Source organism: Sinocyclocheilus grahami, unplaced genomic scaffold (genome assembly GCF_001515645.1).
Source record: "Sinocyclocheilus grahami isolate Dianchi unplaced genomic scaffold, SAMN03320097.WGS_v1.1 scaffold7.1, whole genome shotgun sequence".
NCBI lineage: Eukaryota > Metazoa > Chordata > Actinopteri > Cypriniformes > Cyprinidae > Sinocyclocheilus > Sinocyclocheilus grahami.
In genome coordinates, this window is record NW_015505186.1 from 2642095 (window position 1) to 2654774 (window position 12680).

The window sequence follows — 12680 nt, forward strand, 5'->3', positions numbered from 1 at the left end:
CATAAACTGAAGGTCAGTGAGGTTCAATGTTGTTTTGAACCTCACTGAATTTCACTGTGTGGACAAAAACAGTTGAAACATTCTTCAAAATATCTTCTTTCGTGTTCTGCAGAAGAAAAAAAATGCAGGTTTGAAATGCCAGTAAATGATTTAGATTTTTGGATTTTTGGATGAGCTCTTTTTAACTGAAATCAAATTTTCTCATTCGAGCGATTATGTAATTGAGCAATTATGTAAGAACCAGGGATATTATAGTCAATAAAATCTAAAACCATTAAAAAACTTTAAAATGAAATAAAGTTTACCTGAAATGAAATCAAATATTTAAAAAAAATAAACTTTTCTTTATTTCTGCTAGTTGCCAAGGCAGTATTTCACACATTCATTTAGTGTAACTTGAACTACTAAAACTAAAATTGAAGTAAAAATGAACAAAAACACACACACACACACATATAGACATATAAAAAACTAATAAAAATAGCAAAAAGACAACAAAATGAATATGTAAAAATAAAGACTAATTAACAATTTTATTAAATATTACAAATACTATTAAGAACTATAATAGTATCTCAGTGATACTAAAATAACGCTGAGTAAATTCAGAAATAACCTAAGTGAATGTCAGAGGTATCGTTTTCTCAGTAAGGTCACAGAATCCCTATCGTTGTTCAATCTAACAGCGGGAGACTGCAGCGTTCCAGCGACTACGCAGACGCAGAACTTCGTGCCAAACACTGGAGAAGCCTGTGCCAATTGCCGCCTTTGCCTCTTTTGGCTCAGGCCTTTGTGAGAGGATTGCTAGGCTAGCAAGTGCATAATTACTTGCTCAGTGGTCTATTGGAACAGGTTTCCTCACACCTTCATTCCCTTGCACCAAATGAAGTATCTTTTCTGAGTACGGCGGTAAATTAAACTCTAGGAGTCATCAGGATGCAATACACTTACATAACTCCCTGTTCCATTTTTTATTCCATTTGCATTACTGCATCTAAACATGTTCAGTTGTAAATATGGAATATTTAGGAATGTAAGGATTTTATTAGGATTTGATTGCATGCTCAGTCTCATGCTCTGGTCCCTAGATATGGCTTGGATCCCTCCAATGTAAATTTGACTGGGTTGAGTTATATGATGAAATTTGTCCCTAATTTTGAGCGACTGTAATAGTGAGGCTTGCCTTATGCACTCGAGGGAAGCGTGGTGCTGTTGGCTCTGTGAACATCACTGTCAGAAGAAAGCAGAGTGTGGCCTGGCCAACTGTGAAGTGAGGCTGTCCCTGCCAGTGCCGCGGGCAGTTTATGCCCATCTTCCACAGACCGCAGTGCTAATTGCAGCGGTTGTGTTGTGCTGGGTGTGAGCAGGGACAGTCCTGCCTCAAGAAAGCAGATGGCTGCACAAATAGTGTCTGTAAGAATTGCAAATCTCTCAAAGCATTCATAGCCGGCAAGAGAGAGTTACACAATAAAGTTAGAAGCTATGCTGTAATTAGGAGCTTCATGCATTCTTCAACAATATATCAGAAGATTCTTATAATCTAATTAAAGTCGGCAGTATGGTACATGCATTTTCTATTTTTTTCTTTACTTACTAGTAAATGCCTTGGTTTGAAATGCTTGTTACTGTGGTAAAAGTGAAAGAGTGACTCAAGTGTGGTAGTTGCATGGCAGATGAAGGTCTCCTGCTGTTCGCTACATGATAGTACGTTTTTTAATTTATTTTAATAGATTTTTTTTCTTCTCTCTCTGAAAGAAGTCTGATGCTCACCAAAGCTTATTTGATCAAAAATATGGTAACAACAGTAACATTGGGAAATATTAATGCAATTTTTAATAACTTTTTAATAGTAACTTTAACTTTTTATGTGAATGTAATGTTTAAAAATGTAATTAATTCTTGTGATGGCAAAGCTGACATTACTCTTATATATACTTTATTTATTTATTTATATTCATTATTATAAAGTAAAAAAAAGAACAGCATTAATTTGAAATAGTTTATACACATCTTTGCTGTCACATTTTGATCAAATTAATGTGTTGTTCCTGAATAAAAGTATTAATTTTTTTCCAAAAAAAAAAATAAATAAAAACCTTACTAACCCCAAACTTTTGAACGTTAGTTTATATCCATAATAATTATATCCATATTATATATTTTAAAGGATTAGTTCACTTTCAATTTTCAATTTTTCTGAAGATTTTTATTTTTTTTATAACTAATCCTTTCACACTTTTGTAGTTGGCTTATCTACAAAATATACATTCATGCCTCTGAATTGGGTGGCTTTTTTCTGGGTTATAGATCTTGGTCTTCAGAGTTAGAGCAGTTTGGATTGAAAAACAATACCAGTGTCCCTTATGCTTAGGCTTTGTGTCAAAAAATAGTGGAGGACTGGTTGTGGGGCGGCTTAGCAATATTTCTTTGTGTACAGAAATCTTAGAAATGTTCTTCCCGCTCTGTCTCCCTCTCGTCAGATTGCTCTGCGTTTGCGTCATATCCAGTGTCACAGTTAAACATTCTTGCACTAGCTCAAGACCCACGTAACTCCTACAGCAGATTTCTCCAGTTATATACAGTGAGCGCTCTGTTCTTCAGTCTTGATCTGTACCTACTCTCCTTTGTTGCTGCCATGTCATATGTTTAGCGTGGCACTCACATTCTCAAAATGGACTTGGATGTCATGGTGGATTGTAGAATAGATGGTTGCCAGGCAACCTGATATGTTAGGCTTTGTAGCATCAGTTCTTAACAGTCGCTCACAGTTGCCCCTTCTATCATTGTATTTGTCAGCATGTAATCACAGTGCCTAATTAAAGAGTGTGTCGGTCGTTTTTAATACAGCGATTTGAAATGGTCTCATCTTCTTCAGATACACCAGGAGAAATGAAGATGTCCCGTGCTCTAATTGGGATCCTCGATGGAAAAGAGAAATTCAATAGGAGGAGCATTAATTCTCGCTACCTTAAGGCTTTGGCCTAATTTCGGCTAATGGATTCTGTATGGTGGCGATCGATGCTGGTGAACTGGCCCTGTCTTTGTGTGAATGTGTGGGCAAGCAGAGATTAGTTCACTTTCAAGCGCGTCGCTTTTTTGAATAATTTGTTTTCTACCACATTAAATACAAATGTTCCTCAAAAAGCGTCCCCCAACCTGAAGAAAAATCAATCAATTAATTGATTAACCACCAACCTGGAGACATTAATTTGTCACTGGCATGTGCTTTACTACATGCATCACGTTATCTGTTGAGTAATTTAGCACTTAAGAGCACTTGTGATTTGCTTCATTTGCCCACAGTTGTTTCTCAGCTCGGAAAAAAACAAAAAACCTGTGCAAATCACATTCTCCCCCTTTTATTACTGGGCTTGTGGCTTGTTTCATTTCGAGATGAATTAGCTTGCTTCCAAACAGAACTGTCTGTGTGGATAGTAATTGATTATTTGGAGTGGGTGGGAGTAGAGGAAGGGGGCCCGGTGGAAAAATAATTTGTTGCTAACTGCTTTAGTGTTGCACAGAGTATAATCTCTGACAATGAGTTAGCATGTCATATATTAGCATACAGCTAAAGCTCTGGGGGCTGAAAATCAGCCTTTCCCTGTTAGCACATCGTGTACGTTTTGGGATGACTGCGTGAGAGTGTGTTATCTAAAACATTGTAATAAATATTGTTATATATAATAAATAATAGATACTGTAAATGGGTTTGTTCAAATGTTTGGTTAAAGAAATTAATGTTTTCATTAAATATATTTCTTTTTTTCTGCATGAAAAGGTCAAATAGTTCAGTTTGTCCGTTGTGGTACATGTGAAATGAAAATGTTTATTGATATTGTTATAGTGTACGATTGTAAGCAGGAAAAACACAAGTAATTTTTTCCTCATTAATATCATATTGCGTACCATAGAGACTTAATATGCAGAAACAAATGTAAAAACAGAAACGACAGTAAATCAGGCATTCATTTCCCCCTATTAAAATGTTAATTTTAATATTTTTAAATATTAAAAAAAATAATATTTTATTTTGTATATTGTTTTATATTTATTTATTTGTTTTTGTTTTTTTTTTAGATTTATTGTATTATATTTTATTTTTCAATGTGCAAAGGCAACTGTAAGGTCATTTATAGGTATTTTTCCAACACAAACCTTCCTTGCTGTGTCGCTCTTTTTTTTAATGCTGTATTTGAATGCTCATTTTATTGATTTATTTTAATGCTGAAGTGTTTTGTATTTTATTTTTGTTTAATGTGCAGAGACAACTACAAGTATTCAAGTACTTTCAAGTCAGTCATTCATAGTTTTCCCCTTAAATATTCCCGGCTGTTTTTTTGAATGTTTCTTTGCTTTATTTCAATGCTGAAGTGCATGTTTTTTTTCTTGGGTGCTCTTACATCTAACGTTCCTTTCATTTCTTCTCTTATTCCGTTCAGATTTCAGCATCATATTAATGTATAAACATCTGATAAACATTTTTTAAAACATGTGAAATCATAAATGTCTCGGAGCATCTGCTGCATGACGTTCTAACATCAGACAGGGAATGCCTCGGCGCTGTATTGCGGATGAGCATCAATGTTCTAAAAATTAAATTTTCCAGATAAAATCGACACATTGGTCAAAGATGTGGCCTGGTGTGTAGCGTATCTGGCTCGGATTGTTTCCCGATCCCATCCGCCATATCTGCCATGATAAACTTAAACCGATAAAGTCTGTTCCCACTGTAATAAAACATGACTGAAGTGGTGAGGAGATTGTGAGCTAATGTGCTGGAGGCTGTACCGCGCTCTGTCTGATCTTTTTGTTACAGCTCCTGCATTCTGCTGTTGTTTAAAAATAGTGTTTGACACCACTGCCAGTGTTCAAGGGTCAAAAAGAAACTCTAGTTTGTGCAAGTCTGTTTGATCCCATAAGCGGCATGTGTAGGAGGTAAACAAGTCTATTCTTGTTATACTGCATCCTTGTGTAAAGAGTACTGATTATGTACAACATTTTAGTGTATGGAGTTGAAGACTTTATGTTGGGCTATCTAACTTTCTGAATTTCCACATGCAAAAAAGCGTGTTTATTTTGTTTCCCTGTTAGAAACCATTTGCTTGAAAGCTTAATTACGTTTTTTTGTTGTTCACTAAACTACCCATGATCTCTCTGGGTTTCAAAGGCAATTATTGATGAGTAAACATCTCGTAATTAATCATCTATTCGCTAAAGGCCTCTGGGAGTGATGAACCATGACAAATCAATAGGATTTTCATCCCTGCTGTCCTTCTGTTTGCACTATATGGATAGTAAATAGTTTAATGGAATGATACCATTGAAAAACACTTGCGAACAAATCCTGTCTCAACCATCTGGAAGAACAGATCATACCAGCTTAATCTCCTCAAAAAGATTTCGCCTGTGGCTGATGCCTTTAACGAAAGCAACATTGATTATCATTTTTTTTTATTATTGTTATTATTATTATTATTATTATAAACTACATGCAATGTAAAGGTCCTTGCACATTGAGTCCGACATTTTGACACGATAAAAAATAAATACAACCTTACGTTGTGTCAATCACGTTTACACACTGCCTCCGAAACTGTTGTCCGTCATAAAATTCTGATCAGGTTCGATTTTCTGTGTTTCTCGCATCCGTAGCATGCATTTTGAGAGGAAAGGATGATGAATACAACAAAAATGAAAAAAAAAAAACGCTCAAGACTCGGTGTGCTAGGACCATAAGTACAAAGGGGGCGGTCACACTGCACCTTTCGTTCAATTGACTTCCATTTGTACACATGCAGGCCCTGCGCAATATCATTGCACCTGCTGCACCTATGGTACGGCAGCAAAGTTCCTTGATTATTACGCCGAAATGAGAGTATAGTTCCTAGCCATATCGGCCTAGAAAATCGCAACTTTTCATTTTCCGTCGGTCTTAGTACACGATGTAACTACAGAAGAGTCAAGTTTTAAATAGGAAAAATCTAGAAAATCTTTGGTCATTTTTGAGCGAGATGCTAACGGTCTAATCAGATTCAATGAGCTATGCTAAGCTACAGCTAAAAGTGCTACCGCCAGACCCGGAGATCGGCTGAATGGATTCGAAAACGGTAAAACTCAACTGTTTAACTCTAGGGGAGTTGGAAAATGAGCCTATTTTCAAAAATAGTGGAGTGTTCCTTTAAGAGATTTAGTCAGTGTATCTTAAAGTGCATAAACTCGTGCCTAGACTGAAGTCAGTGATGATGTTCTTTGATAATGTACATTTTCTTTGCTCGTTTTCTGTAGCTGCTGTTTGAATAACGTAGTGTTTGTATTAAATGATCATGTTAAATACAAATTCAGTCATATTAAAAATATTTTAGTACATTCATATACTACTTGACAAAAATGATGTAATGTGTAGTTAATAAATGACACTAACATTAAGCTACCTTTAGCCTTGCCCTGGAGTTGGTTCACTCGCCAGCTATAAAACAAGCAAGTAAATAATTCAATAAATTAGCATGATAATATCGTGTATTGGCGATTTCACAGGCTAACGATAGGACAATATGACTGTGGAGCAAATCGCCCAACACGTTGTGAACTAAAGTTAACTATCAAGATTCTGTGTCTCCATAATGACAGTTGATGACCTAAAGGAGAAAAATGACCATAGAAGACAGTTTATGCTAATGCTGACGAACCCTACGGCACTGAGAACACAATTAATGCATTCTGACACGTTTGAACACAGTGATGCATGAAATCAAATTTGCATCGCTAGAAGCATTCACATACTTGCAGAGAAGACTTTTTAAGGCTAGTATATAGTGAATAAAAGCAGTAGTGGATGATCTTACAATCTTGATCTTGATGGTCTGACTCAAAAAAGACCCCTGCTTTACTCGATAATGGTAAAGTCATGTTTAAGGTCCTCACATGGATAATAGAAATAATCAAGGTGAATGTTCGGTTAAGGTGAGTGGCATGGGGCAATTACATGTGCTAAGGTTATCGACGGCCCAATTACAAAAGGTTCTAAAGCGCCAGAGCATTCCCAATCTGACTGTATTGAATGAAGTGTGAAAATCAATAGTTCTCCCACTGCACCCTTAAAGAAGTTCTGCACCTCGGCTTCACACCGAAATGTAGTTTACAGGCATTTCAGCCTTTATTTTCTAAATCACCTGCTTATTTACTTAGGGGTTTGGCATTTGCATGGCCAGGAGCTGGCCAATTTCATGCCTCTTGAACTCCAAGACCGATGCCATTGATTATTGTTTGCTGCAGAGCAGGAACAATCTCTGATTGGTTTGTCGGTTCCTTTCCTCTCCAGTGTGTTGTTTGAGAGGTAGAGGGGTACGTAAGTGTGTGTATGAGGTCATTATGTTCTTTCTACCCCAACATTAAATGACCCTCTCAAATAACAATCATTGTTTGTCAGGCTGAGAGTGCTGCTCTCTACGGAAACAACCTCAAAAACTGCCCTTTTAATAATTCTCTCTGTATTATTTGTTTCTTTTGCTTTTCTTCCCACATTCACTGCACTCTCAAGACCTTTCCAATCGCCTTTTCTGTTCAAATTAATTTATACTAATTTCATTGTTTTTTATGTCCTTATTACTTTGGTCTGTCCATCTCATCCACCTTGTGTCCTACATCAATCTCCCCCATACCTATTGAATAAGATGATTGAATAATTAAATTAAATTAAATTGTGATTAATGACACTGTTTTGTATTCTGTAGAGCTGCTTTACAGTTGAAAATGAATTGTAATTATAACTAAAATTATTTTATTCCTGTTTGAATTTTGTGTCACTGATGCTGGTTTTCCTGTTTATTACTTCTGTATAAAGCTGTTTTAAGCTGTCTGTATTGTATAAAATGCTCTATAAATAAACTTGACCTATTCCCATCCATCCATTTATTTATTTAGTTAGTTAGTTCTTGGCAATTTTACTCTGACTTAAATCATATTAAACACCTTAATGCACAAAAACTTATCATAATGTTTTTCTTATCATATTTTGTCAGCAATATATTTTATATAACAACATATTTTGTTTAACCATGGTCTGTATCACCATGATGTGTTTTTCTTTTTAATTATGGTTGATTGAAAATATACAGTTCGTCAATGTAAACATTTTCCATTTGTGACTAACACTGGCTCTGTCTTTCTTTCTCAGCTGGTTGGTGGAGAGTTCGACCTGGAGATGAACTTTATCATCCAGGACGCGGAAAGCATCGCCTGCATGGTGGAGCTGCTGGAGCACTGTGACGTCACCTGCCAGGCGGAGATCTGGAGCATGTTCACAGCTATCCTGCGGAAGAGTGTTCGCAACCTACAGACCAGCACCGAGGTGGGGCTCATCCAGCAGGTGCTGCAGAAGATGAGCTCCGTCGACGACATGATTGCAGGTGAGCTCTAAAGTAAAGCGTCGCAAGATGCTTTCACCGGATCCGTGTTTGTTGACTAGTCAAATAACAATAAATTGCAAATTCAAATAAACTGTTATAAACAAAAAGAATATCTGCCCAGGGCCCTCAACAGGTAGGATAACCAGGAACCAGGAACATTGTCCTGGGAACAGTGAATAGTGAAAAAATATTGTTATAATTATTGTTATTATTATTATTATATTTTTGTATTAGCAGTAGTATTTTTAATAATAATAATAATAAACATTATTTTATTATTATTAAAACATTAAATAGCACAATAATAAATAGTATACATATTACAATAATTATCAATGTAATATTATTGTTGTTATTATTATTATTATTATTAATAAACATTATTTTAATATATTATTATTAAATTGCAATAAATATCAATTTGTTGTTGTTGTTTTATTATTCATATTATTTGATTCTTATTTTTATAATAATACTACTACTAATAAAAATATATATATATTTTTAATAATAATAAATAGTTTATTATTAATAGTAGTACTATTATAAAAATAAGTTGTAAATATTACAGAATATATATATTATTATTATTATTATTATTATATTTTTTGTATGTGCTGTAGTATTTTTAATATTAACAATAATAATAAAACATTGTTATTAAATAATATTAAATATTTACAATAATAAATATTATATTATAGTATAAATTGTAAATAGTATAAATATTACAATAAACATTTTTTTCAATGTATTGTTTTTATTATTATTATTATTAATAAACTATTTAAATATTATTATTGTTATATATATATTTTTAATAATAATAAATAGTTTATTATTAATAGTAGTACTATTATAAAAATAAGTTGTAAATATTACAGAATATATATATTATTATTATTATTATTATTATATTTTTTGTATGTGCTGTAGTATTTTTAATATTAACAATAATAATAAAACATTGTTATTAAATAATATTAAATATTTACAATAATAAATATTATATTATAGTATAAATTGTAAATAGTATAAATATTACAATAAACATTTTTTTCAATGTATTGTTTTTATTATTATTATTATTAATAAACTATTTAAATATTATTATTGTTATTATATAATACAATTATTATATATTATTACTATTAATGATACACATTCTAAAACATAAAGCATATTTATAATAATAATAATAATAATAATAGCATTTTTTTAGAGTATTACAGCATATTTTGGTGGTTTTGGTTGTGTAAATACAAAATTTCTTAAACTCTGCCTTTGTCAACCAGTGTGTGGTTTATTTTCTGTCCATTTGTGCATCACAATTAATAATTATGTTTTACGTGTGCAGTGATTTTAAGTTTATTATTTTCCACAATTCTGCTTCCTGTCTTATAGTGTTTATGCCACGTCTTTGTAAATAAGCCTTTTCATGGTATACAATATATGCCTATCCTGAGGTACTTTTTGTAGCAGTGCAAAGACCCCACATTTTGTCCTGGGCCCCCTGTTTTCAAGGCACTTTGGTTCTGAACACGTCTACTGTTTACATCTGTGCTTTCAGTTCAAATAATTCTAACTAATTAGAATTAGAACTAAAAATCCAGTTCGCCAAAGAGAAAAGAATCAGTAATTTCTGTGCTAATCTTTGTTGTATCACATGCCCGTCCATATGTTCCGATCCTCTATGATTTGGCTCCGTTACATTTAAAAAAAATAGTCTAGCTAAACCCCTCATTGTGCATTCTGTGTCCAATATTTCTGTGTAATTGTGATCAGTGGACCATGGCCGTCATTTATTGCAGGGGTAATGTGTAAAATTGGCTCTGTGAGCACATTTGGGAGAAAGCTTCTCTCCTACCGCTCTTTAGACAGATCCACGTGTTAGAAAATGCCGCTGCTAATCAGACTATTAGTTCTCATACGCTTCCAGCTTCTGTCCATTTTTGACCAAATTTGTGGCCTTTGAGTGAATGGCGTATAACTGGGTTATTTTCTAAATCAAATTACAATGATATTACGCCATGACAAACATCGCTGCTGAGGGGTTGTTATTTTTCTCGAAATTAGATTATTTCATGTCTCATGCAGTGCTTTAAAGAGCTTCTAAATTCATAACGCAGATGTTTCGCAAATTACATCAGCAGACGCTTTGACACCGAGCCATTACGGCCAATATGTGAATGAATAGACTTGCGTTTCCATGCGATCTGATGACTAAAGGAGCCTCAGGAGAAAATCAAATTACAATGATATTACGCCATGACAAACATCGCTGCTGAGGGGTTGTTATTTTTCTCGAAATTAGATTATTTCATGTCTCATGCAGCGCTTTAAAGAGCTTCTAAATTCATAACGCAGATGTTTCGCAAATTACATCAGCAGACGCTTTGACACCGAGCCATTACGGCCAATATGTGAATGAATAGACTTGCGTTTCCATGCGATCTGATGACTAAAGGAGCCTCAGGAGAACATGCGGTAGATAATGTTCCTGCAGAAAGATAACGATTGGCTTCTTGCCCCAAGTGGCATCATCCTCATGAGTCGGCAGTTCTGTGCGCCGATAATGCTGAGTCATTTTGTTCTCTTCTTTCTGTCTTCCTCAGATCTCTTAGTGGACATGCTGGGGGTCTTGGCCAGCTATAGTATCACAGTTAAGGAACTGAAGCTGTTGTTCAGCATGCTGAGGGGCGACGGAGGCGTGTGGGTGAGTTTTCTTGCACCACAGACTCTTGCCCCTTTGCCACCGACTGGATGCTGTGGCTTCGGTGGTTGTTAAAAACAAGGAGCCACTTTTAATGCCAAAATATGTTTTCGAAGCTCATAAAAATCTGCAGATCATTAGCTAGACCTCCAACAAGCCCAGCCAATGATCTCCTGTCCGCCAGTCCTCCCCACGGACGCCTCTGTTTGTGGTTTGCCGTGTATCGATTTCAGCTGTGCTGCTGTGGTTGAGGCTGATGGACAGGTTATTGATTGGCTCAAGTAGTGGTTGTTTTGTTGGGTCGTTGATAATGGTTACTATTAAAATCATTTATTTTTGACTCATGAACGTATGTATCTTTTTCTCAGTTTTCAATGTCTTCTCTCATTAGAACAAGTTTCCTTTCATCCCTCTCTCTCACTAATTACAATGTCCTCTCTTAATTGTTCCCTTCCTCCATGTGTCCTGTGCCTATAGCCAAGACACGCCATTAAGCTCCTATCTGTGCTGAATCAGATGCCTCAGCGGCACGGCCCTGACACCTTCTTCAACTTCCCAGGACGCAGTGCGGCGGTGAGAGTCTCCCACACTTTTTACAATAAAACGTATACATTCCAGGCTTTATAGGTATGAGCATGAGACTCGTGTTAGAATTATAGAACACCAATAATGATAATAATCATTTTAAAAGAGAGTGTTCTAAATATTCTACATTTTTTCTGCACTTTGTCAGCTTAATATGCATTTTTTTGTATGCAAGAATTTAAGGAAATTAGTGCTTTTATTCAGCAAAGGCTGCATTCAATTGATCAAAAGTGACAGTAAAGATGTTTATAATGTTACAAAAGATTTCTATTTCAAATAAATGCTGTTCTTTTGAACTTTCTATTCATAATAGAATCCTGAAAAAAATCTATCACAGTTTTCACAAAAATATTAAGCAGCACTCCTGATTTCAACATTAATAATAATAAGAAATGTTTCTTAAGCACCAAATTAGCATATAAGAGTGATTTGTGAAGGATCATGTGACACTAAATACATGAGTAATAATGCTGAAAATTCAGCTTGGCTGTCGTATGAATAAATTACATTTTAGAATATATTAAAATAGAAAGCTATTTTGATCAAATAAATGCAGTCTTGCTTTTTCGAATACATTAAAAGATCCTAGCAGGCTTTTAAAAAGTAGTGTATCTAAATTATATATTTATGTATACTATATATATATATATATATACAGTGCTGTGAAAAGGTTTTTGCCCCCTTTCTGTTTTTTTAAATTCTTTGCATATTTGTCAAACTTAAAAGATTCAGATCATCAAACAAATTTTAATATTACACAAAGATAATGCAAGTAAATGCAAAATGCAGTTTTTAAATGATTATTTATTTTATTAATGGGGGTTCTATTTAAGTGATTTGTTGATTCAACAGGTCTGGCAGCAATCAGGCCTGTGTGTGGCTAGTGAAATTTAACTCAGCTTTCTAAAATAATGTGGTTAATTGCAATTCTTTCATGATTTAACAGGAGGGGGCAATTAATTTTTCACGTAGGGCCA

The 12680-nt window shown here is 34.5% G+C and overlaps 1 protein-coding gene across 1 annotated transcript in view; it reads left to right on the top strand.

Moving 5' to 3' along the window:
• Positions 1-12680, top strand: part of LOC107588988 (neurobeachin-like) — a 141759-nt gene that overhangs the window by 61733 nt on the left and 67346 nt on the right. The window contains exons 2-4 of the mRNA XM_016277289.1: positions 8174-8405; positions 11021-11121; positions 11596-11691. Of these exons, the coding sequence (XP_016132775.1) occupies positions 8174-8405; positions 11021-11121; positions 11596-11691 (429 nt within the window). The remainder of the gene's footprint in view (positions 1-8173; positions 8406-11020; positions 11122-11595; positions 11692-12680) is intronic.